The sequence below is a fragment of the Maniola jurtina genome, chromosome 28 (genome assembly GCF_905333055.1).
Source record: "Maniola jurtina chromosome 28, ilManJurt1.1, whole genome shotgun sequence".
NCBI lineage: Eukaryota > Metazoa > Arthropoda > Insecta > Lepidoptera > Nymphalidae > Maniola > Maniola jurtina.
The window spans coordinates 4,123,881-4,151,832 of record NC_060056.1 but is presented as its reverse complement, the minus strand read 5'-3'; the positions used below and the strand labels follow the sequence as shown (position 1 = coordinate 4,151,832).

Sequence of the window (27,952 nt, the reverse complement as noted above, 5' to 3'; positions counted from 1 at the left end):
ACATTTAACCCTTACCATTAATTAGATGGGTAGATAATTCTATAATTATTTACTTTCATAATAAAACATAACAATAATAATCTTTTTAGGCAACACATCAATTCATTAAAATTCCAATTCAAAACAATTTATTGCCTTTCATACCTCATTTTTGAATTTTGACCACAATAAAACCTCAAAAACTTACTCCTCGACAAAGTCATATCATATGTCGGAACCTCAGACAACAAAAAATTTTCTTTTCGAACTTTCACAAAAATGGCCGTTTTCCGGAACCATAGACAACAATATTTTTCTTTTTAGAACCTTTTTAAAAAGAGGCCAAGGTTCAACTGGAGCTGTCAGAACTGTCACTCGACTCGCGACGCTTTTTCTTCTTGTCTTTCTGTCTGTCGCCGTGTTTGTCTCTGTGCTTGCGGGGACTGCGTTTTGGGCTGTCCCGACGTACCCGATGATGTCAAATACCCGAGTCGTCGGTAGTATGTTGGATGTTGTTCAGAGACTCTTCGGATGACTCCGATTTTTGTTTCTTTTTTGACCTGAAAAATAGATTTTTTTAAAGGCCTTTTCGCTGCACTTTAACCATGATGGAAAATTGCAATGAAAAAGTTGAAATTAAAACATAAAGTTAAACATCCTGTTCGAAGGACCATTGTTAACGAAATTTAAATGCTGATGTGTATCAAATTATCGTTGTTTCTGTTAAAAATATATTAAACTGAAAGAAGTAACGATTTTTATGTACTAGACGGATTATTCTGAACAAAAATCGTATTCTTCGTATGAAACATGACTGATAATGCAGCCTTTATTGTTCGCGAACAGCACAGCGTCTTCGCCGGCGAAGATGAAGTCCCCGATTCTTGCGTCACCCGGACCGGACGTGGACCTACGTCACGTGTGGTGTGTGTGTGTGTGTGTGTGTGTTACATTATTATTTCAGAATCTTTAAAAGATCTTCAATCTTTAAAGAATCTTCAAGTCCAACCAATCCATACGTCCCAACGCCATCGTATGACAATTATAGGTCGTTGGGTATAACACCTAAGTATACCTATACTTACTTGTACGTTTGTCTATAGTCTATACATCAATACTTACGATTTTTTCTTTTCTTTGTCCACTGTGACTTGATCCTTGAAGAACTTCGATAGTTCTAACTCCTTTATTTCGTCCGTATTCGTGAGGATGATAGCTCTGAAACATTGTTAACAAACCTGTAATATCACTACTTAGTGGTCAATAGGCTAGTGCCTCGGATGCCTCGGAAAGGGGACCATTGTACCCAGTAGCGTGCACAGGCTTTATAGCCTGGGTAAGCACAAATAAGCTAGTCCTCCCTTTACTGGCGTTCATGATGAAAAATGAGCATTGAAGTATTTGAATCAGGGTAAGCAGTGCTTTTGTGCCTCTATTACCTGCACGCCACTGATTGTACCTATACTCTATCCACGGAGAGAAGTTAATATAGGGATCTCTCTTTCTTGACAGACACGACGGACAATAGACAGACAACAAAGTGATCCTGTAAGGGTTCCGTTTTTCCTTTTGAGGAAGGGAACCCTAATTATCTAGGTAGTTAAGTAACGTAATCTACCCGTAATGGACTAGCATTGCCGAAGGTACGAGTACCTAGTGTTACAACTAACAATTTAACAACGCCAACAAATTGTACTCATAAAACCCATATAAAACCTGAGTAATGCGTAGATACTTAGGTTTTACGAGTACAATTCGTTTACGGTCTAACTACACTGAAGAGCCAATGACATTAGGATACAAAAACCTTGAATGAAATGTATTTTTAGAGTTCCGTACCTCAAAAGGAAAATCGGAACCCTTATAGGATCAGTTTGTTGTCTGTCTGTCTGTCAGTCTGTCAGTCTATCTGTCTGTCAGTCAGTCTGTCTGTCTGTCTGTCTGTCTGTCTGTCTGTCTGTCTGTCTGTCTGTCTATCCGTCCGTCCATCGTGTCTGTCAAGAAAACCTATAGGGTACTTCCTGTTGACCTAGAATTATAAAATTTGGCAGGTAGGTAGGTCTTATAGCTCAAGTAAAGGAATAAATCCGAAAACCGTGAATTTGTGGTTACTCAAACATCACGAAATAATTAACAATTTAATAATTAGGATTTTCAATTTTCAAAGTAAGATTACTACGAGTATACCAAGTGGGGTATCATAATTTACTTGTACATTCTAAAACAGATTTTGATTTATTCTTATGCATAATAGTTTTTGATTTATCGTGCCAATGTCGGAAAAATACGCGAGTACGGGACCCTCGGTTTGCGAGTCTGACTCGCACTTGGCCGTTTTTTAATTTTTAACCGCCGACCCAAAAAGAGGGGTGTTATAAGTTTGACGTGTGTATCTGTCTGTGGCATCGTAGCTCCTAAACTAATGAACCGATTTTAATTTAGTTTTTGTTGTTTGAAAGGTGGCTTGATCGAGAGTGTTCTCAGCTATAATCCAAGAAAATCTTTTCAGCCGTTTAAAAGTTATCAGCTCTTTTCTAGTTACTGTAACCTTCACTTGTCGGGGGTGCTATAAATTTTTCATTTACACTTGTTAATTTTAATACTATGATGTAGTTAAAGTTCTATGGAATGGATGTAATTAGCAAAGTAGGTAACTCTATACTAATTGCTAGTCTAATGCCTAAGGTAGGTGTAATGTCAACAAATTGTACTCATAAAACCTGAGTACACATCGTTATCACTCCACTTAACGGCTCTCTCTGTGTCACACGCCCCATACAAACGTTGTTTGGGTTTCATTTGAATATTAACCAATCAAACTTATGTAGCTTTCTTGTCTGTCCGTCGTGTCTGTCAAGAAAACCTATAGGGTACTTCTCGTAGACGTAGAATCATGGGCAGCTAGGTTAGGTCTTATAGCACACGTAAAAGAAAATATCCGAAAACTGTGAATTTGTGTTTTTTTTTTAATTCACTATAGGGCAAGCGCTTGATCATAATCACACCTGATGGAAAGTGATGATGTGGTCTAATAGTGAGATCTATAGAGCGCGCTCTGCCTTTGCTTAGACTTAAGACAGAGTTAAAACGAGACAGAGCTATATCTCTCACATAAATCTGTCTCGTTTTAACTCAATCTTAAGTCAGAGCAAAGTCAAAGTGCGCTTTATAGATTTCAGCCTAAGATGGGACGCGTTTACCTAAAAGGCGCCTATTCACTCTTGTTTTAAAGATACCCGGATTGTAATTGGTAGGAAACCCGTGGTTACATCAGAAAAAAAAACCGCCAAGTGCGAGTTGGACTCGCGCACCGAGGGTTCCGTACTCGGGTATTTTTTCGACATTTTGCACGATTAATGATTAACATAAGTAAACAGATGGATCTTTGAGTTAAAGAGCTTTAACTTGACTCCAATTTATAAGTCCAGATTTCATGGTTTTCCTTTCATTTAATTTATCAAGTGTCTTAGAGAGATTTCATCCTTATAATTGATCCTAAACGATCGATGCAATAAAAGTATAGGTTGTAATTTTTACAGATTGTAGTCGGTTCGATTCCCGGGTGTGGCAAGCGAATTTTCGAAAATCTTTGAAGCCAGTTTTCTTTTTTAACCCCCGACCCAAAAAGAGGGTTGTTATAAGTTTGACGTGTGTATCTGTGTATCTGTCTGTGGCATCGTAGCTCCTAAACTAATGAACCGATTTTAATTTAGTTTTTTTTGTTTGAAAGGTGGCTTAATCGGGAGTGTTTTTAGCTATAATCCAAGAAAATCGGTTCAGCCGTTTGAAAGTTATCAGCTCTTTTCTAGTTACTATAACCTTCACTTGTCGGGAGTGTTATACATTTTTAATTTACACTTGTATTCAAAAATAACGGAATGTTTTCTTTGAGTAAAATTTTCTGTCTACAGTATAAAGAGTACTTTCCCTTCAGGTGGCATTACAAAATTCCACCCTGTGTATCAGTCAGTCAGTCAAGTATTTTTAACCGACTTCCAAAAAAGGAGGAGGTTCTCAATTCGTCAGAATCTTTTTTTTTTTTTTCTTTTTTTTATGTATGTTCCCCGATTACTCTAAGACCCCTGGACCGATTTGAAAATTTTTTTTTTGTTTGAAAGGGTATACTGTGCAGGTGGTCCCATATAAATTTGGTGAAGATCTGATGAATATCTTCGGAGATGGAGAACAGAACTCAATGGATAAGAGCAAATTGCTCGCGATCAGTGTAATAGCTTAGTAAACAGTAGGGTTTTAACTGGGCATAGCATATTATAGTACAGCGGGGCCACTAAAAATTGTGAATTAAAAAATTTTCAAAAGAAAAATAAAACCGACTTCAAAAACCACAAACCCTAGAAAGTAAAAAATAACTTTTGTTTAGCTACACGTGTAATGTACCTAGGTATGAAGTCGAGCGAACACAATAAAACAAAATTAGAAATCCAAATGTGAAGCTCGCTCGACTTCATACCTAGGTACATTACACGTGTAGCTAAACAAAAGTTATTTTTTACTTTTTAGTGTTTGTGGTTTTTGAAGTCGGTTTTATTTTATGACGTATAGATGTAATACCGCTTACTACATTGAGGTATGTATACCTACTTGTACGGGTCATCCCGAATCGCTTGCCCTAAAGTCGTTAGCCGCACCCCTTACAATAGGGATGGGCAAATCAAAATATCGATACTATCAATCACACTAATATTATAAAGGCGAAAGTTTGTATGTGTGTGTGTGTATGTTTGTTACTCCTTCACGCAAAAACTACTGGACGGATTTGGCTGAAATTTGGAATGGAGATAGATAATATCCTGGATTAGCACATAGGCTACTTTTTATCCCGGAAAATCAAAGAGTTCCCACGGGATTCCTAAAGACCTATCCGTTCAACCGATTTGTACGTTTGGTACCGACTCGCTCGCGTTCATGTTATTGACATAGCGGTCCGATACTAATTGAAATCTACCTATGTCTCTCCGTCATTCGCTCCATACAAACGTAGTTCGAATTTCATTTGAATACTAAGCAACCAAAGTCCATGAAATTTTGCAGACATATTCTTAGAAACTAATATCTATGCCCGTGGTTTTCCATATTTCTGTTAAAATATTCGGTTTCAAAGTTACGCGGTCTTAAAATTCACATAAAAATCTTTGTGTCCCTTTATTTTAAAACCACATATTTTTAGAAAAATCTAAAACACCACAGGCACAGATATTGGTTTCTAGAATATGTCTGCAAAATTTCATGGACATTGGTTGCTTATTGTTCAAATGAAATTGGAACTACGATTGTATGGAACTGTAAGTGACGTAGAGAGCCCTGTTAAGCCACTGTTAAAACGAGACAGGGCTATTTCCCTGATATAAATCTTTCTCATTTTAACTGAAACTTAAGTCTGAGCAAAGTCAAAGTGCACTCTGTAGTTCTCAGCCTTAATCTATGCGAACTAATTACAATTAGCTAGTATCGATATAATCGAATATCGATAATATAATCGGATGCCATCACTAGATGCAGTGATTCGTAGCCTCGGTCAAGGTGACTCGGCCAGCACCCCTGAACGCCAGCTACTCAGTAGATATCTATCGTATCTTGCAGAATTTTTAACCCCCGACCCAAAAAAAGGGGTGTTATAAGTTTGACGTGTGTATCTGTGTATCTGTGTATCTGCGTATCTGTGTATCTGTGTATCTGTCTGTGGCATCGTAGCTCCTAAACTAATGAACCGATTTTAATTTAGTTTTTTTTGTTTGAAAGGTGGCTTGATCAAGAGTGTTCTTAGCTATAATCCAAGAAAATGGATTCAGCCGTTTGAAAGTTATCAGCTCTTTTCTAGTTACTGTAACCTTCACTTGTCGGGGGTGTTTTAAATTTTTAATTTACACTTGTTATACACGGAGTGAAGCGAAGTTTTCTAGTTCACTTGGATGAATTTGCACTTTTTGTATGTCTGTCGGTATTTAGAAATAATGAACACAAACATAATATGCCTTCGATTTGTATTATTTTGCTAATTACCGCCCTACCGGCAGAGTCGTGTCGCCAAGCGATTTAGCGTTTCGGTCGATGCCGTGTAGACACCAAAAGGGTAGCCCGCTTCCTTCTTAGACTGCATCATCACTTACCACCAGGTGAGATAGAAGTTAAGAGCTAACTTGTACCTAAATAACACAAAATTTATAAACCCCCGACACAAAAACCTCTAAGTATAAGAAAACTAGAAAAGAGCTGATAACTTTCAAACGGCTGTACCGATTTTCTTCAATTATAGCTAAGAAAACTCTCGATCAAACAAAAAAAAAACTAAATTAAAATCGGTTCATTAGTTTAGGAGCTACGATGCCACAGACAGATACACAAATACACACGTCAAACTTATAACACCCCACTTTTTGGGTCGGGGGTTAGTAAAATTAAAGTCTGCCAATCCGCACCGAGGGAAGACCTGTGCTCTGTAGTGGACCAGCAATAGGTTGATCATAATAGTGATAAGTGCCAAAAAGGTAGTAATGCGAACTTACCGAATACGCCCGCTCTCAACTCTACCATCTCTTCGTGGGTCGCTTATCACAGCTATCGAAGTTTCACCGATTTCGGGCTTCCTCTTTTGTTTCTTGATTTTAGGGTCCCTAGAACAACGTGGGGTTATTCAAGGGGCAAAGCAACAAATTCCTGAAAGGCTGGCAACGCATCGGGCTGCGTATCTAACCGTTGCGTAAGCGTACCATTGCGTTGTAATGCATGGAACTGTATTAAACATGGCACACCGCTTGCGTAAAGCGTGAACGTATGCGTAACCCGGTGTGTTAGGGGTCTACGCACGAGTCACGTGTACGCAATTGGTGTGAATCGGCCTTTAATCAGTATGGATGCCCGCGATTTCACCCACGTGGATTTAGGTTTTTCGAAATCCCGTGGAAACTCTTTGGTTTTCCGGGATAAAAAGTAGCCTATGTGCTAATCCAGGATATTATCTATCTCCATTCCCAGCCAAATCCGTGTAGTAGTTTCTGCGTGAAGGAGTAACAAACACACACACAGACACACATACATACATATACTTACACACCGCCTTTATAATATTAGTGTGATTTTGAACTTGCCTGCGTTTTTTGTCCCGCTCTTTCCTCTCGCTCGGCTTGTGCTTGCGTCTCTTTCTATAGACCGAACCACTGTTAACTTCGTCTACCTTCTCTAGGTGCAACACGTACAGTCGGTATATTTGTAGTAATATCACCTGCAATAAATATAACAAATGTAAATTAAAAATTTATAACACCCCCAACAAGTGAAGGTTACAGCAACTAGAAAAGAGCCGATAACTTTCAAACGGCTGAACCGATTTTCTTGGATTAAGCTAAGAACACTCTCGATTAAGCCACCTTTCATACAAAAAAAACTAAATGCAAATCGGTTTATTAATTTAGGAGCTACGATGCCACAGACAGATACACAGATACACACGTCAAACTTATAACACCCCTCTTTTTGGGTATAACCCCCGAGGTTTAATTATACAGGGTGTAATTAGAAAGAAAGAAAATGCATTTATCAGCTGTTGTTGGAGTCACAGACGAAAAAAACGGCCAAGTGCGAGTCAGACTCGAGCACCGAGGGTTCCATACTCGGGTATTTTTTTCGTCATTTTGCACGATAAATCAAAAACTATTATAAAATCTGTTTTAGAATGTACAGGTAAAGCCCTTTCATATGATATCCCACTTGATCGGTTATCTTACTTTGAAAATTGAACCACATTTTTTATAAATGATGTGACCACAAATTCATGGTTTTCGGATTTATTCCTTTACTTGTGCTATAAGACCTACCTACCTACCAAATTTCATGGTTCTGGGTCAATGGAAAGTACCCTATAGGTTTTCTTGACAGACACGACAGACGGACTGACAGACAGACAACAAAGTGATCCTATAAGGGTTCCGTATTTCCTTTTGAGGTACTTCCTAATTTAACCCTAAAATACTTATTATTAGCAAATAAGCATTACTTACCAGTGTGTTTTTGCAAGTGAAGAATATATTCATATAGTTGATAATCCTATAGTGTGTGATAATAAGGAGTCGGAAGGCCAAAAACGGAGCATCCTGTAGGGCTATGTTCATTATGATAGCGCACACCTCTATAGAGCAACAGCACGCGCGGCTTGGGTTCCTGTGGGCAAAGAACACAGTCCCACTGCTGGGCGAGTGGGCAATGACTGGGCAAAGACACCTGTCAGAATACAGTCAAGACTTTTCTCAGAATGAGAATTGTTTAGGCCACAGTTAGCCAAGAAAAAAGAAGCCATGTTAAAATTTATAACACCCCCGACAAGTGAAGGTTACAGTAACTAGAAAAGAGCTGATAACTTTCAAACGGCTGAACCGATTTTCTTGGATTATAGCTAAGAACACTCTCGATCAAGCCGCCTTTCAAACAAAAAAAACTCAATTAGAATCGGTTCATTAGTTTAGGAGCTACGATGCCACAGATACACAGATACACACGTCAAACTTATAACACCCCTTTTTTTGCGTCGGGGGTTCAAAACATTTAGAGTTCATAAATACACGATGAAATAGGCAGTGAAGTAAGCATAGTTGATGAATTGGTGTGAAAAGTAGAAATAGCATATAGAAATAGAAACTTTGATGTTTTGAGGTCAAAGTTCTTGATTTGTATTATAAGGCTTTTATAAAAAATAGGGTCTGTCAGAAAAGTTATCTACAAAGCATGTGTCTTTTCTCCAATATGCTATGTGGCGTAACTATAATAATCACATCCATACTAATATCCATACTTCCATAGTAATACTATAAATGCGAAAGTGTGTCTGTCTGTCTGTCTGTCTGTCTGTCTGCTACCTTTTCGAGGCCCAACCGCTGAACCGATTTTAATGAAATTTGGCACAGACTTGGAATATATCCCGGGGAAGGACATAGACTACTTTTTATCCCGGAAAATCAAAGAATTCCTACGGGATTTAAAAAATCGATATCCACGCGGGCGAAGCCGCGGGCATTCTCTAGTAGAATATAATTTATTATGGAGGTGTTGGGGTTAGGAGACTCCATCGGGCATTGTAGTGTTAGGATTGCTTTGAACTAGAGGACGCCCGCGACTTCGTCCGCGTAGATTTACATTTTTATAGATCCCGTGGAAACTGTTTGATTTACCGGCATAAAAAGTTGCCTATTTCGATTACAGAGACGCAAGCTAATTCGGTACCAAATTTCATACAAATCGGTTAAGTGGATGGGTCTTTAGGAATCCCGTGGGAACTCTTTGATTTTCCGGGATGAAAAGTAGCCTATGTCCGTCCCCGGGATATAAGTTAACCCTCGTCAGAATCGGTTACACTGTTGGGCCTTTGGGCAAAATAAAAAAAATACGGGCCCTTTATAGTTACGCCACTTGCCGTGCATGTGTGCATATGCATGCGTGCACAGACATACGTACATCTCAGACCTATTGGCAGTTCCTCTGGACTTCCGGGACTTGGTGGCCGTGAGGACCACCGTGAACTGCATCAGGGACCACGACCAGATCCCCAGGGTTAGCAGCACCAGCACTTTCTCTGTGGCCACCTTCTCATCTTTGAACGAGTCGAAGAACTCTATTATATCAGCTGCAGTACCTAAGCAAAAATAAGACGTACTTTCAATACTCTTTCCGCTTTAAAGGTTTTTTTATTCAGATACAAGTTAGCCCTTGACTGCAATCCCACTTGGTGGTAAGTGATGATGCAGTTTAAGATGGAAGCGGGCTAACCTGGAAGGATTATGGCAGTTTTCATTAAACCCATTCTCCTCTGGTTCCTTCATCTTCTTCTTCTTCTTCTTCTTCTTCTCTCTCTGGGCTGGTTTCCGCACTTAAACGTTTCCGTCTGTTGTGGAATAGAATAGAATAGAATAGAATAGATTTTTATTCAAATAAACTTTTACAAGTGCTTTTGAATCGTCAAATAATTTACCACTGGTTCGGAATGCCGTTCCTACCGAGAAGAACCAGCAAGAAACTCGGCGGTTGCTCTTTTCAATTGTGCAATTTACAATAATATTCTATACTATACAAGCAATTGCAGACCCGCGCATTGCTGGAGCGAGTCAAATCCATGCTTTTTTATCATTTACATAATCTTCGATTGTGTAATATGCTTTTGCCAGGAGCATACCTTTAATGGATTTTTTAAACTTTGGTAAAGGCAAGTCTAATATTGACTGTGGAATTTTATTATAAAATATTACACTCATTCCCACAAATGACTTTCCCACTTTTCTGAGGCGGAGCGTAGGAGTTGCGAGCTTATTACGATTTCTAGTTGGCCTGTCATGGAAATCACCGATTTTTTTGTAGCTGAGGATGTTTTGTCGTACAAAAATTATATTATTGTAAATGTATTGAGAAGCTACTGTAAGAATGCCTATTTCCTTAAATTTCTCTCGTAGGGAATCGCGCGGTTTTAAATTATAAATTGCGCGTATTGCCCTTTTTTGTAAAACGAAAATTTTTCCAATATCTGCCGCTTTACCCCATAGCAAGATTCCGTAAGACATAATACTGTGAAAATAGGCAAAATATACAATTTTTGCAGTTTCCACGTCAGTTATCTGTCGAATCTTTCTAACAGCGTAAGCAGCAGAGCTGAGTTTGCCAGCAAGTGTTGATATATGGGCGTTCCATTGAAGCTTTGCATCTAAAGTTATCCCCAGGAACACGGTGGTCTCCTCTACTTTCAACATATCATTATTTATCATTAATTTTATGTTATTTGTCGTCTTGGTATTGGGCAGTGCGAATTCGACACACTTGGTTTTCTTTGCATTTAAAAGCAAATTGTTAACAGTAAACCAGTGAGTGACCTGCGATATGGCTCTATTTACATCGTCATAATTATTCTCATTTCTATCTAATTTAAAAATCAAAGACGTATCATCAGCAAATAGTACAATATCGCAAGTATTTTGGACAAAATATGGTAGATCGTTTATATATACCAAGAACATGAAGGGACCTAGGATAGAGCCTTGAGGAACACCCATTAATGAGGCTGATCCGGATGACTTCACATCATTTACACATACTGTTTGTATACGATCACTGAGATAAGACGCAATAAGACTAAGCGCAGTGTCTTTGACTCCATAATAGCTCAATTTAGCTAAGAGAGTCTCGTGCTCAACGCAGTCGAATGCTTTAGACAAATCACAGAAAATTCCAACGGCATTCTGTGAGTTCTCCCACGCATCGAATATATGCTTTAAAAGCATTGCGCCCGCATCGATTGTTGATCGTCCTTTAGTAAAACCATACTGCTCCGAGTGAAGTAATTTATTCAAGTTAAAGTGCAAGAGCAGTTGGTTGAGCATAATTTTTTCAAATATCTTGCTAAAAGTCGGCAAAATCGAAATTGGCCTGTAATTATTTGGGTCACTTTTACTGCCCGATTTGAAAAGAGGAATCAATTTACTGTATTTCATAAGATCTGGAAAGGATCCTGACTCTACGGACTTATTAAAAATTAGAGCAAGATATGGAGCAACAATATCAATAATATTGCTGATTACTTTTACTGATATCCCCCATAAGTCTCCTGTTTTTTTGTACTGTAAAGATTTGAATACCTTAATAATATCATGTGGGGTAATTTGTTCAAACTTAAATAGTACACTGCACTCAGAAACATTGCCCCTAAGAAGATTATAGGCTTCTGTTGGCGACGAGTTAAGGGAACTAGTAGTGGTAACTGGGATGTTTCGGAAAAAGTCCTCAAATGTCTTTGCAATTTCTATGTCAGAGTCAGTAATGTGATTGTTAATTTTAAGTTCCAATTTATTATTATTTTCCATTTTATGTTTCCCAGTTTCATCTGTGATGATTTCCCAAGCTGCTTTTATTTTATTATCTGAATTAATAATTTTTCGTTTTATGTGAATTGACTTAGCTTGTATGCAAACATTTCTAAATAATTTTGAATAATTTCTTACATATTGAACAAAGGCTGGAGTAAAATTATATTGCTTTTCTGCATACAAGTCAAACAGCTTATTCCTACTTTTATAAATGCCAACAGTAGCCCACTCACTAAATTTAAGATTTTTAAACAATCTTTTTTCTATGATTTTAAAAATAGAATTAAATTGGGAATTTATTAAGTTAAAAAAAGCATTATACAGTTCATCCGGACCACCCTGTGTAAGGTCAAGTGAAGGTAAGGTGAATAAAATATTATGTTTGAATTGCTTTACTTTTTTAGTAGTGACTGGCCTATACTTTACTACTTTTATTGTATTTAGTTGACAGCTGGGAACAGATATCATTTGTCCACAGTGGTCGGATCTAAGATTGGTGATAATGGATTTTTTAATAATTTTACAATCACCAAAAATGTTATCAATACAAGTAGCTGAAGTTGCAGTTACACGTGTGGGCTCAACAAAAATGTTTTCTAAATTAAAACTTTTAAATAAGTTAAGTAATCTATCTGTAAAGGAGGTGTGAAGTAAAATATCAATATTAAAGTCTCCACAAATCAATAATTTTTTTGATGACCTACATATCCGCCTCAGTGCCTCCTCCATGACGTCCTCAAACAGAGAAAAGTCACCTGAAGGAGGTCGTGTGGGTGCGTTATGTCCCTCCCCGCCGAAGTCTTCACTCCAGCCACCCAAGACAAGGCATCATACCAGAATGCTAAATTGCTTGGCGGTACGGCTTTGCCAGTGGTGGTAACTAGGCACAGCTAGCAAGTCTCAGGCCAGACCAGACCAGAAATTTAGAAATTATAAAATTCCAGACCCCTGCCGGGAATCGAACCCGGGACCTCCCACTAATAACACCACAGCGCTTGTACCGCTGTGCCAAGGAGGTCGTCGAAAAGGTAGACTCAATGATAAGATCTAGGCAAGAGTGCAATTGCTGGTTCTTGCTGGCTCTTCTCGGTAGAAAAGGCATTCCGAACCAGTGGTAGATGCTTTTGACGATTCAAAAGAACTTGTAAAAGTCTAATGGAATAAAAATATTTTGATATAGAGGATGCCCGCGACTTCTTCCGCGTGGATTTAGGATTTCAAAGATCCCTTGGGAACTGTTTGGTTTTCCGGAATAAAAAGTTGCCTATGTCAATTACAGGGACGCAAGATTCCTCGGTACCTTTTTACAAATCGGTTAAGCGGATGGGTTTTTAGGAATCCCGTGGGAACTGTTTGATTTTCCGGGATAAAAAGTAGCCTATGTCCATCCCCGGGATACAAGCTAACCCTGTACTAAATTTCGTCAGAATCAGCTAAACTGTTTGGCCGTGAAAAGGTAGCAGGCAGAAAGACAGACAGACAGACAGACACACTTTCGCATTTATAATATTAGTATGAAATTATTGAATTTGAATTGCCTAGACGATGCCTATTTCATCAGGAACTCTTTTCATCAGGAACTGCCACTTGCCACTTTCCTGAGGATCTCATATCGACTTACCAATATAAACCAGCAACAGTTGACTGAGCTGGACTCTTGTCAGGTCTCCCTTGGGTAGCAGCCATCTCTCCACAATGAGTGTCAGCATCAGGAACTGTTCGATCAGCATCATATCTGTGGGGAACTCATGTATACATGATGATGAAGAAGACTTACCAATATAAACCAGCAACAGTTGACTGAGCTGGTCTCTTGTCAGGTCTCCCTTGGGTAGCAGCCATCTCTCCACAATGAGTGTCAGCATCAGGAACTGTTCGATCAGCATCATATCTGTGGGGAACTCATCCATACATGATGATGAAGAAGACTTACCAATATAAACCAGCAACAGTTGACTGAGCTGGTCTCTTGTCAGGTCTCCCTTGGGTAGCAGCCATCTCTCCACAATGAGTGTCAGCATCAGGAACTGTTCGATCAGCATCATATCTGTGGGGAACTCATCCATACATGATGATGAAGAAGACTTACCAATATAAACCAGCAACAGTTGACTGAGCTGGTCTCTTGTCAGGTCTCCCTTGGGTAGCAGCCATCTCTCCACAATGAGTGTCAGCATCAGGAACTGTTCGATCAGCATCATATCTGTGGGGAACTCATGTATACATGATGATGAAGAAGACTTACCAATATAAACCAGCAACAGTTGACTGAGCTGGTCTCTTGTCAGGTCTCCCTTGGGTAGCAGCCATCTCTCCACAATGAGTGTCAGCATCAGGAACTGTTCGATCAGCATCATATCTGTGGGGAACTCATGTATACATGATGATGAAGAAGACTTACCAATATAAACCAGCAACAGTTGACTGAGCTGGTCTCTTGTCAGGTCTCCCTTGGGTAGCAGCCATCTCTCCACAATGAGTGTCAGCATCAGGAACTGTTCGATCAGCATCATATCTGTGGGGAACTCATGTATACATGATGATGAAGAAGACTTACCAATATAAACCAGCAACAGTTGACTGAGCTGGTCTCTTGTCAGGTCTCCCTTGGGTAGCAGCCATCTCTCCACAATGAGTGTCAGCATCAGGAACTGTTCGATCAGCATCATATCTGTGGGGAACTCATCCATACATGATGATGAAGAAGACTTACCAATATAAACCAGCAACAGTTGACTGAGCTGGTCTCTTGTCAGGTCTCCCTTGGGTAGCAGCCATCTCTCCACAATGAGTGTCAGCATCAGGAACTGTTCGATCAGCATCATATCTGTGGGGAACTCATCCATACATGATGATGAAGAAGACTTACCAATATAAACCAGCAACAGTTGACTGAGCTGGTCTCTTGTCAGGTCTCCCTTGGGTAGCAGCCATCTCTCCACAATGAGTGTCAGCATCAGGAACTGTTCGATCAGCATCATATCTGTGGGGAACTCATGTATACATGATGATGAAGAAGACTTACCAATATAAACCAGCAACAGTTGACTGAGCTGGTCTCTTGTCAGGTCTCCCTTGGGTAGCAGCCATCTCTCCACAATGAGTGTCAGCATCAGGAACTGTTCGATCAGCATCATATCTGTGGGGAACTCATGTATACATGATGATGAAGAAGACTTACCAATATAAACCAGCAACAGTTGACTGAGCTGGTCTCTTGTCAGGTCTCCCTTGGGTAGCAGCCATCTCTCCACAATGAGTGTCAGCATCAGGAACTGTTCGATCAGCATCATATCTGTGGGGAACTCATCCATACATGATGATGAAGAAGACTTACCAATATAAACCAGCAACAGTTGACTGAGCTGGTCTCTTGTCAGGTCTCCCTTGGGTAGCAGCCATCTCTCCACAATGAGTGTCAGCATCAGGAACTGTTCGATCAGCATCATATCTGTGGGGAACTCATGTATACATGATGATGAAGAAGACTTACCAATATAAACCAGCAACAGTTGACTGAGCTGGTCTCTTGTCAGGTCTCCCTTGGTTAGCAGCCATCTCTCCACAATGAGTGTCAGCATCAGGAACTGTTCGATCAGCATCATATCTGTGGGGAACTCATGTATACATGATGATGAAGAAGACTTACCAATATAAACCAGCAACAGTTGACTGAGCTGGTCTCTTGTCAGGTCTCCCTTGGGTAGCAGCCATCTCTCCACAATGAGTGTCAGCATCAGGAACTGTTCGATCAGCATCATATCTGTGGGGAACTCATGTATACATGATGATGAAGAAGACTTACCAATATAAACCAGCAACAGTTGACTGAGCTGGTCTCTTGTCAGGTCTCCCTTGGGTAGCAGCCATCTCTCCACAATGAGTGTCAGCATCAGGAACTGTTCGATCAGCATCATATCTGTGGGGAACTCATGTATACATGATGATGAAGAAGACTTACCAATATAAACCAGCAACAGTTGACTGAGCTGGTCTCTTGTCAGGTCTCCCTTGGGTAGCAGCCATCTCTCCACAATGAGTGTCAGCATCAGGAACTGTTCGATCAGCATCATATCTGTGGGGAACTCATGTATACATGATGATGAAGAAGACTTACCAATATAAACCAGCAACAGTTGACTGAGCTGGTCTCTTGTCAGGTCTCCCTTGGGTAGCAGCCATCTCTCCACAATGAGTGTCAGCATCAGGAACTGTTCGATCAGCATCATATCTGTGGGGAACTCATGTATACATGATGATGAAGAAGACTTACCAATATAAACCAGCAACAGTTGACTGAGCTGGTCTCTTGTCAGGTCTCCCTTGGGTAGCAGCCATCTCTCCACAATGAGTGTCAGCATCAGGAACTGTTCGATCAGCATCATATCTGTGGGGAACTCATCCATACATGATGATGAAGAAGACTTACCAATATAAACCAGCAACAGTTGACTGAGCTGGTCTCTTGTCAGGTCTCCCTTGGGTAGCAGCCATCTCTCCACAATGAGTGTCAGCATCAGGAACTGTTCGATCAGCATCATATCTGTGGGGAACTCATGTATACATGATGATGAAGAAGACTTACCAATATAAACCAGCAACAGTTGACTGAGCTGGTCTCTTGTCAGGTCTCCCTTGGGTAGCAGCCATCTCTCCACAATGAGTGTCAGCATCAGGAACTGTTCGATCAGCATCATATCTGTGGGGAACTCATGTATACATGATGATGAAGAAGACTTACCAATATAAACCAGCAACAGTTGACTGAGCTGGTCTCTTGTCAGGTCTCCCTTGGGTAGCAGCCATCTCTCCACAATGAGTGTCAGCATCAGGAACTGTTCGATCAGCATCATATCTGTGGGGAACTCATGTATACATGATGATGAAGAAGACTTACCAATATAAACCAGCAACAGTTGACTGAGCTGGTCTCTTGTCAGGTCTCCCTTGGGTAGCAGCCATCTCTCCACAATGAGTGTCAGCATCAGGAACTGTTCGATCAGCATCATATCTGTGGGGAACTCATCCATACATGATGATGAAGAAGACTTACCAATATAAACCAGCAACAGTTGACTGAGCTGGTCTCTTGCCAGGTCTCCCTTGGGTAGCAGCCATCTCTCCACAATGAGTGTCAGCATCAGGAACTGTTCGATCAGCATCATATCTGTGGGGAACTCATGTATACATGATGATGAAGAAGACTTACCAATATAAACCAGCAACAGTTGACTGAGCTGGTCTCTTGTCAGGTCTCCCTTGGGTAGCAGCCATCTCTCCACAATGAGTGTCAGCATCAGGAACTGTTCGATCAGCATCATATCTGTGGGGAACTCATGTATACATGATGATGAAGAAGACTTACCAATATAAACCAGCAACAGTTGACTGAGCTGGTCTCTTGTCAGGTCTCCCTTGGGTAGCAGCCATCTCTCCACAATGAGTGTCAGCATCAGGAACTGTTCGATCAGCATCATATCTGTGGGGAACTCATGTATACATGATGATGAAGAAGACTTACCAATATAAACCAGCAACAGTTGACTGAGCTGGTCTCTTGTCAGGTCTCCCTTGGGTAGCAGCCATCTCTCCACAATGAGTGTCAGCATCAGGAACTGTTCGATCAGCATCATATCTGTGGGGAACTCATGTATACATGATGATGAAGAAGAAGACTTACCAATATAAACCAGCAACAGTTGACTGAGCTGGTCTCTTGTCAGGTCTCCCTTGGGTAGCAGCCATCTCTCCACAATGAGTGTCAGCATCAGGAACTGTTCGATCAGCATCATATCTGTGGGGAACTCATGTATACATGATGATGAAGAAGACTTACCAATATAAACCAGCAACAGTTGACTGAGCTGGTCTCTTGTCAGGTCTCCCTTGGGTAGCAGCCATCTCTCCACAATGAGTGTCAGCATCAGGAACTGTTCGATCAGCATCATATCTGTGGGGAACTCATGTATACATGATGATGAAGAAGACTTACCAATATAAACCAGCAACAGTTGACTGAGCTGGTCTCTTGTCAGGTCTCCCTTGGGTAGCAGCCATCTCTCCACAATGAGTGTCAGCATCAGGAACTGTTCGATCAGCATCATATCTGTGGGGAACTCATGTATACATGATGATGAAGAAGACTTACCAATATAAACCAGCAACAGTTGACTGAGCTGGTCTCTTGTCAGGTCTCCCTTGGGTAGCAGCCATCTCTCCACAATGAGTGTCAGCATCAGGAACTGTTCGATCAGCATCATATCTGTGGGGAACTCATCCATACATGATGATGAAGAAGACTTACCAATATAAACCAGCAACAGTTGACTGAGCTGGTCTCTTGTCAGGTCTCCCTTGGTTAGCAGCCATCTCTCCACAATGAGTGTCAGCATCAGGAACTGTTCGATCAGCATCATATCTGTGGGGAACTCATGTATACATGATGATGAAGAAGACTTACCAATATAAACCAGCAACAGTTGACTGAGCTGGTCTCTTGTCAGGTCTCCCTTGGGTAGCAGCCATCTCTCCACAATGAGTGTCAGCATCAGGAACTGTTCGATCAGCATCATATCTGTGGGGAACTCATGTATACATGATGATGAAGAAGACTTACCAATATAAACCAGCAACAGTTGACTGAGCTGGTCTCTTGTCAGGTCTCCCTTGGGTAGCAGCCATCTCTCCACAATGAGTGTCAGCATCAGGAACTGTTCGATCAGCATCATATCTGTGGGGAACTCATCCATACATGATGATGAAGAAGACTTACCAATATAGACCAGCAACAGTTGACTGAGCTGGTCTCTTGTCAGGTCTCCCTTGGGTAGCAGCCATCTCTCCACAATGAGTGTCAGCATCAGGAACTGTTCGATCAGCATCATATCTGTGGGGAACTCATGTATACATGATGATGAAGAAGACTTACCAATATAAACCAGCAACAGTTGACTGAGCTGGTCTCTTGTCAGGTCTCCCTTGGGTAGCAGCCATCTCTCCACAATGAGTGTCAGCATCAGGAACTGTTCGATCAGCATCATATCTGTGGGGAACTCATGTATACATGATGATGAAGAAGACTTACCAATATAAACCAGCAACAGTTGACTGAGCTGGTCTCTTGTCAGGTCTCCCTTGGGTAGCAGCCATCTCTCCACAATGAGTGTCAGCATCAGGAACTGTTCGATCAGCATCATATCTGTGGGGAACTCATGTATACATGATGATGAAGAAGACTTACCAATATAAACCAGCAACAGTTGACTGAGCTGGTCTCTTGTCAGGTCTCCCTTGGGTAGCAGCCATCTCTCCACAATGAGTGTCAGCATCAGGAACTGTTCGATCAGCATCATATCTGTGGGGAACTCATGTATACATGATGATGAAGAAGACTTACCAATATAAACCAGCAACAGTTGACTGAGCTGGTCTCTTGTCAGGTCTCCCTTGGGTAGCAGCCATCTCTCCACAATGAGTGTCAGCATCAGGAACTGTTCGATCAGCATCATATCTGTGGGGAACTCATGTATACATGATGATGAAGAAGACTTACCAATATAAACCAGCAACAGTTGACTGAGCTGGTCTCTTGTCAGGTCTCCCTTGGGTAGCAGCCATCTCTCCACAATGAGTGTCAGCATCAGGAACTGTTCGATCAGCATCATATCTGTGGGGAACTCATGTATACATGATGATGAAGAAGACTTACCAATATAAACCAGCAACAGTTGACTGAGCTGGTCTCTTGTCAGGTCTCCCTTGGGTAGCAGCCATCTCTCCACAATGAGTGTCAGCATCAGGAACTGTTCGATCAGCATCATATCTGTGGGGAACTCATGTATACATGATGATGAAGAAGACTTACCAATATAAACCAGCAACAGTTGACTGAGCTGGTCTCTTGTCAGGTCTCCCTTGGGTAGCAGCCATCTCTCCACAATGAGTGTCAGCATCAGGAACTGTTCGATCAGCATCATATCTGTGGGGAACTCATGTATACATGATGATGAAGAAGACTTACCAATATAAACCAGCAACAGTTGACTGAGCTGGTCTCTTGTCAGGTCTCCCTTGGGTAGCAGCCATCTCTCCACAATGAGTGTCAGCATCAGGAACTGTTCGATCAGCATCATATCTGTGGGGAACTCATCCATACATGATGATGAAGAAGACTTACCAATATAAACCAGCAGCAATTGACTGAGCTGGTCTCTAGTCAGGTCTCCCTTGGGCAGCAGCCACCTTCCTACGATCAGTGTGAGCATCAGGAACTGTTCGATCAACGTCACCCACATTTCTGTGGCCAACTTCGTCCCAGGGATCAGTATTTGTGTCTGTGGGACAAGAATAAACCCACTTTTGTCTATGGCAAAGTCGAAAAGATGAGCCAGACTGCAGTCTAACTCGTAATCAATAGGTATAAGTTCTCAAGTAAGTACTTATCCCAAACAAAAACTATTCATGTGAAAAATAAGGGTAAGTTCCTATCAAAAAGTTTCGGCCAGTAAAAGTACTGTATCAAAAATTATGGCCAGTTCTTTGGAAAGCTCGGTAAATGGAACTATACAGTTTTATATGGTGTATCTTCTTCGACCACCTTCAAGCTGTCATCGCATTCATAAGGATCCTGTTAAAATGTGTTTAAATAATTTCAATTTGAAGTTCATTTGAACTGGTAATGACGAAACCATAAAAACTATATATAAATGATAACCACAAAAATGGCGGGCTTTCATACAAACTTTCAAGTTTCAACCCCCTTGGAGTGAAAATTAAAAATTTATAACACCCCCGACAAGTGAAGGTTACAGTAACTAGAAAAGGGCTGATAACTTTCAAACGGCTGAACCGATTTTTTCTTGGATTATAGCTAAGAACACTCTCGATCAAGCCACCTTTCAAACAAAAAAACTAAATTAAAATCGGTTCATTAGTTTAGGAGTTACGATGCCACAGACAGATACACAGATGCACACGTCAAACTTATAACACTCCTCTTTTTGGGTCGGGGGGTTAAGATTTTTTTTGATTTCCCTAGTCTTAAGTTGTTTTACCTCTATTTCTGTGATGTTGGACTGCAGAGAATGCAGTCGTTTGTCGACCTTGTGCAATTCTAGGAGCCATATTGCTGGCACCGTCAGTGCCAAGTAGATGAACACGGACGGACAGAACCTGGGAACAATGTTTTACTATTAAGGTTACACAAGCCGGTGCTTTCTTCATACAAACGTAGGAGGGTGATTACTACATTATTTGATACTAGAGGATGCCCGCGACTTCGTCCGCGTGGATGTAGGTTTTTTAAATTCCCGTAGGAACTCTTTGATTTTCCGGGATAAAAAGTAGCCTATGTGCTAATCCAGGGTATAATCTATCTCCATTCTAAATTTCAGCCCAATCCGTCCAGTAGTTTTTGCGTGAAGGAGTAACAAACATACACACACACACACACACACACACACACACACACACACACACACACACACACACACACACACACACACACACACACACACACACACACACATACAAACTTTCTCCTTTATAATATTAGTGTGACTAGAGGATGCCCGCGACTTCGTCCGCGTGGATTTAGGTTTTTAAAGATCCCGTGGGAAGTGTTTAATTTTCTGGTATAAAAGTTGCCTATGTCAATACAGGGACGCAAGCTACCTCGGTACCTTTCATACAAATCGGTTAAACGGATGGGTCTCTAGGAATCCCGTGGGAACTCATTGATTTTCCGGGATAAAAAATAGCCTATGTCCGTCCCCGGGATATAAGCTAACTCTATACCGAATTTCGTCTGAATCGGTTAAACTGTTGGGCCGTGAAAAGGTAGCAGACAGACAGACAGACAGATAGACAGACAAACAGACAGACAGATTGACACACTTTCGCATTAATAATATTTATTTATTTAATTTTAGATTGTACGCTCACAAGCGTAAATTAAAAATTTATAACACCCCCGACAAGTGAAGGTTACAGTAACTAGAAAAGAGCTGATAACTTTCAAACGGCTGAGCCGATTTTCTTGGATTATAGCTAAGAACACTCTCGATCAAGCCACCTTTCAAACAAAAAAAAAAACTAAATTAAAATCGGTTCATTAGTTTAGGAGCTACGATGCCACAGACAGATACACAGATACACAAATACACGTCAAACTTATAACACCCCTCTTTTTGAGTCGGGGGCTTAAAAACAGATTTTTATTTATTTTTAAGCCTTTAAGCATACTTAATAGTTTTTGACTTGTCATACAGAATGTCGAAAAAATAAGATGTACGGAACCCTCGGCGCGCGAGTCTGACTTGCACTTGGCCGGGTTTTGTTTAGTGCTAGCCTTGCTGTAAACAATATCGCTTCAATCTAGTAACTAATTCTTTTCAAGGTTAATTTTTTTTAAAGAATATTAGCCATGCTAATCATGACTAACACTCCCCTTTCCCCTCCAATCAAGCGTAAAGCTTGTACCAGGAGTGGGTACGACAATAGTGCAACGGGTGGGGTTTGAACCGCCGACCTTTCGGAATTCAGTCCGCTCCTCAACCGTAGAGCTTTTTTTTTTTTTTTAAATTGTATAGACTAGCGCTTGGCTGCAATCAGGCCTGCTAGCAAGTGATGATGCAGCCTAAGATGGAGCGCGCTTGCCTAGAAGTTGCCTATTCACTCTTGACTTGAAGGTACACATATTATAGAGCTATCGAGGCTTATCACACTAATATTATAAAAGCGAAAGTTTGTATGTGTGTGTGTGTGTGTGTGTGTGTGTGTGTATGTTTGTTACTCTGACGCAAAAACCACTGGACGGATTTGGCTGAAATTCAGAATGGAGATAGATAATATCCTGGATTAGCACATAGGCTACTTTTTATCCCGGAAAACCAAAGAGTTCCCATGGGATTTCGAAAAACCTAAATCTACGCGGACGAAGTCGCGGGCGTCAGATAGTTCAGGTCTAATTCAGTTCTAACTCTTCGTCACAGTACGTTCCAGTTAGCTGATCATTCACAAAACACGCCAAAATGTCAACCCTTCTTGACATTTATTCCAGCGTAATATATAGCTAGGTACATCAATGGTAGATATTTCGGAGAGTGTGCACAGGAACTTTTCGATCTTGTCCCCCCTTCACCATTTTACCACCGAACCGCAAGACGTCGGGCGAGTTTCCATCCTTATGTCGTCGACATTCCATCTACACGCACGAAACGTTTTGCGTCTTCATTCCTCATACGCATGGCTAAGGTTTGGAATACTCTCCCGCGATCTGTGTTTCCTACCAATTACAATCCGGGTATCTTTAGAACAAGAGTGAATAGGCACCTTCTAGGTAAACGCGTCCCATCTTAGACCACATCATCACTTTCCATCAGGTGTGATTGTGGTCAAGCGCTTACCTATATGTAGTGAATAAAAAAAAAAAAGATCTAGATACGCTACAAATAGGTAGGTAGGTTAGATACTTATGTAGATAACTTTACGAACGGTTTGTTCACACTGCAAACCTTGCTCACTTTGTTGTCTGTCTGTCTGTCCGTCCGTCCACCGTGTCTGTCAAGAAACCTATAGGGTACTTCCCGTTGACCTAGAATCATGTAATTTGGCAGGTAGGTAGGTCTTATAGCACAAGTACAGGAATAAATCTGAAAACCGCGAATTTACGGTTACATCATTAAAAAAAATTAAAATGTGTTTCATTTTCAAAGTAAGATAACTATACCAAGTTGGGTATCATATGAAAGGGATTTACCTGTACATTCTGAAACAGATATTTGTTTATTTTTATGTATAATAGTTTTTGATTTATCGTGCAAAATGTTGGAAAAAATACCCGAGTACGGAACCCTCAGTGCGCGAGTTTGACTCGCACTTGGCTGGTTTTTATTTTGGTATAAAATGTAACCTATGTCACCCGGACCTTTACGACGAATCGATTGACACCTCATTCATCAAAATCGGCGCAGTAGTTTAGGCGCTACTGTAACAGAATCTGAATAAATACATACATACATACATACATAGACTGCTAAAATCATAACCCTTCCTTTTGGCTTTGCCGCAGTCGGGTAATGTAGTAATCACCTTTCTACGTTTGTATGAAGAAAGCACCGGAATCAGTGACGGATTAACCCTTAATCAAATTAAGCAATTGCCTAGGGCATCACGTCTGAGGGGGCACCAGAAGAAGCACAAAAAAAATCCGTCCTTAGGGCATCACGTCTCACTCTCACGTCACCAAAAACCACACCAAAAAAAGTTTCTAGGACTCATTTGAAAATTCGCGCGTTTTAAGTTGACATAGAGTATGACCTAGAGTCATAACCCAACTCCAGCTTACCGACTCGCTGCCCGCGTGTGCATTCGAAATTCGAATGCGTCCGAAAGCCGCAAGGCGCATTTCAATAAATAAATAAATTATACTTTGGTTTTTATTGTTGTCGCACCTACTCCACTTTTAAAGTACGTTACATCTCATCATCTTATTTTACAAAAAACTAATGTTTTTAGGCGGTAAAGGTTTAAAGAGCGATTCTAGTTGACATACGGATAGGGGGGCCCACAGGCATGGATTGCTTAGGGCATCATGTAGTCTTAATCCGTCACTGACCGGAATGCGTCACGTTAACAGGGCTTTCTCTGTCACTCGTTTCATACAATCGTAGTTCCAATTTCATTTGAATATTAAGCAAGCAAAGTCCATGAAATTTTGCAGATATATTCTAGAAACTAATATCTGTGTCTGTGGTGTTTTAGATTTTTCTAAAAATATGTAGTTTTAAAATTACAGGGGCTCAAAGATTTGTATGAAAATTTTTAAGACCGCGTAACTTTGAACAGTATATTTTAACAGAAATCTGGAAAACCACAGACACAGATATTAGTTTCTAGAATATGTCTGCAAAATTTCATGGACTTTGGTTGCTTAGTATTCAAATGGAATTGGAACTACGATTGTATGAAACGAGTGACGGAGAAAGCCCTGTTAAGTTATATACTATACTATATATACTATACTATATATACTCCATTAGCGTCACAGATAATGAATTGTGACGACGACAAAATACCTATTTAAGAGGGCTCTCTCCGTCACTCGTTTCATATAATCGTAGTTCCAATTTCATTTGAATATTAAGCAACCAAAGTCCATGAAATTTTGCAGATATATTCTAGAAACTAATATCTGTGTCTGTGGTGTTTTAGATTTTTCTAAAAATATGCAGTTTTAAAATTACAGGGGCTCAAAGATTTGTATGAAAATTTTTAAGACCGCGTAACTTTGAACAGTATATTTTAACAGAAATCTGGAAAACCACAGACACAGATATTAGTTTCTAGAATATGTCTGCAAAATTTCATGGACTTTGGTTGCTTAGTATTCAAATGGAATTGGAACTACGTTTGTATGAAACGAGTGACGGAGAAAGCCCTGTTAAGTTATATGGTCTGAAGGCAGTGTTAACCGATTGCACCCCTAATTTAGGGGTGTGTAGACATGACGCGAAGCGGAAGCTCCATTAGCGTCACAGATAATGAAACAACGACAAAATACCTATTTAATAGACTCCATCATGCGTAGCAAGGCGTAACTGGAACTTTTCAAGTTAAAACTTCGCCTTGAGGTTCAATTCCCAGGCAATCCAAACATTTACGGAGTTATCTGAGTTTTACTGTTAAGGTGGAAGCGACGGGCCTGTAGTATCAAATAATTCTGATACATTAGTCGATACTAGAGCTAATTTCTTAAACTGGACCCTTTCAAGTAAAGATTTTTATATAAACCTGTGAGCATGATACTGCCATTGGCGCAATTAAAGTGCCATGTAAGCCTACGTTGTCGTATCTATATTACTAATAAATAAAATTGGAGTGTCTGTCTGTAATTTCGAAATAACTACCACATATTAAGGTCATATGGTTATTTGAACGATACCATAACTGAATCACACGTTTTTAAAATTTTTGTCTGTCTGTCTGTCTGTCTGTCTGTCTGTTTGAAAAGGCTAATCTTCGGAACGGCTGAACCGATTTTAACGGGATTTTCACATACAAGTAGAGGATTGACCAGGGTGTAACATAAGCTACTTTTTTAACCGACTTTCAAGAAGGGAGTTGTGTTTTTCTACCTACGTACACCGAAATCTCCGAGATTTCTGAACCGATTTGCGTCATTTCTTTTTTAATCGATAGAGGAACTTTGCGACATTGTTTCATAAAAAATTTGGATTCCAACTCCTCAATCCTGATGCTGCAGGGGATCTGACCAATCCACGCGGGCGAAGCTGCGGGCATCAGCTAGTTAGTTTATAAATTGCGAAAAACCAAATTAAATTGTATACGCCAATAAACACGCAAATGTTTCGAGATCAAATATTACCTATGTATGTAACAAGATGATTGAAAATAAACGTTTTATTTATTAATTTAAATTGTCCTGCCAGCAATCAACCTGGGACCTCCCACTCATATACAGCTAAAACCACAGCGCTCACCAATGCGTTACAAGATAAAGTTAAATACTAAAACCCTACTGCGAACTTCTTAATAAACACTGAAATATTATAGTGAAACTAGCCGATGCCCGCGACTTCGCCCGCGTGGATTTAGGTTTTGCGATATCCCGTAGGAACTCTTTGATTTTCCGGGATAAAAAGTAGCCTATGTGCTAATCCAGGATATTATCTATCTCCATTCCAAATTTCAGCCAAATCCATCCAGTGGTTTTTGCGTGAAGGAGTAACAAACATACACACACACACACACACACACACACACACACACACACACACACACACACATACAAACTTTCGCCTTTATAATATTAGTGTGATTGTTTTTCTGTCGCTTGGTATATTTTAATGTTGTAGTACATTCATAATGAACTCAGTATTTTCTCCTCTTTTATTTGACATCCCACTCGATACAATAGCAAAAAAAAATTTTTGGAGACCACTTTTTTTCCATCCGTTAGGTGAATTTTTTGACGTGACAACGTCTTATAATTCGATAGAGCCGGCTGCACGCACGAAAATCATGACTCATGCGGCGTTACCTCGCTCTGAGGCGTTCCATGTAAGGCTTGAAGTGCAAGCGAGAGCGCGGAACGAGCGACAAAGAAGCACAATCGGCCTTTGTTGTCACGTTCAACTATCGTGAGTAAACCGACTTTACAGACAACCAATTTTTTTTTCGTATAAAACATAGCCTATATCACCCGGACCTTTACGACGGATTGACACCTCATTCATCAAATTCGGTGTAGTAGTTTAGGCACTGCGGTGGAACACACAGAATTTGGATACATACATACATACATATACACTGCTAAAATCATAACCCTTCCTTTTGGCTTTGCCGCAGTCGGGTAAAAAAGAAAGTGGTGGAAAGAAAGAAGAAGAAGAAGTGATCACTTACCATTTCCACTCCTGGTTCTCCTTGATGGTCAGGGTAAAAACACCTTCGAAGATCAGCAGCAAAAGTGGAGACGCCAGGTACCAGAACTCACTGTTTTTCTTGGAAACTGTGACCTGCCATATTGCTATAATGCCATGGCATGCGAACACTATACGGGTTATAACACCTTTTATTGTTGCCAATATCTTGCCTATGTTCGCCATTTTGGTTTTTTTTTGGTTTTTTTAACCTTTCGTTTGATTATTTCGGTTAGTTTTTGGTCAGGTTTGGTCAGACATTTTCGATTTTTAGGGTCTCCCAGTAATTAAGTGACACTTTCATAATTTTTTTTGTTATAAATTTTTTTCTTTTTGGGTTTTTGGTTTATTGTTGTGTTATCTTATTCTAGATTCACTTTTTTTTCAGTTAATGAAAGCTTTTATATCGTTAATTCAAGATTTCAAGACTTTTTCAAGTTTTTTAAGTTACAGAACTTTTCCGACATTTTCTTGTTCAGAATTTTTTTTAAGATTTGATGATTTTTTTAAAATTAAGTAGGTAACTTGCTTTTTCTTAAGTATTGATGTATATTTTTTGTTTTTAATTAGATTTTTAGTTAATTTTAATCGTATTTTTACAGTAAGGCGTACTTACTTATTTTAATTTTTTAGTAAGTTAAGTAATTAAATTACAAGGCATTTGTTGCAAGTTATATC

The 27,952-nt window shown here is 40.1% G+C and overlaps 1 protein-coding gene across 1 annotated transcript; it reads right to left on the bottom strand.

Moving 5' to 3' along the window:
* Window positions 1–15: 15 nt before the first annotated feature.
* On the bottom strand, window positions 16–27,687 carry LOC123879578 (transmembrane protein 26). Its single transcript, XM_045927370.1, has 9 exons — window positions 27,258–27,687; window positions 20,888–21,005; window positions 20,011–20,167; window positions 9,442–9,619; window positions 7,995–8,154; window positions 7,086–7,219; window positions 6,504–6,611; window positions 1,102–1,197; window positions 16–539 (listed from the first exon to the last, which is right to left on the bottom strand). The coding sequence occupies exons 1-9, from the start codon at window positions 27,458–27,460 to the stop codon at window positions 458–460; spliced, it is 1,236 nt and encodes a 411-aa protein (XP_045783326.1). The 5' UTR covers window positions 27,461–27,687; the 3' UTR covers window positions 16–457.
* Between the last annotated feature and the right edge of the window lie 265 nt (window positions 27,688–27,952).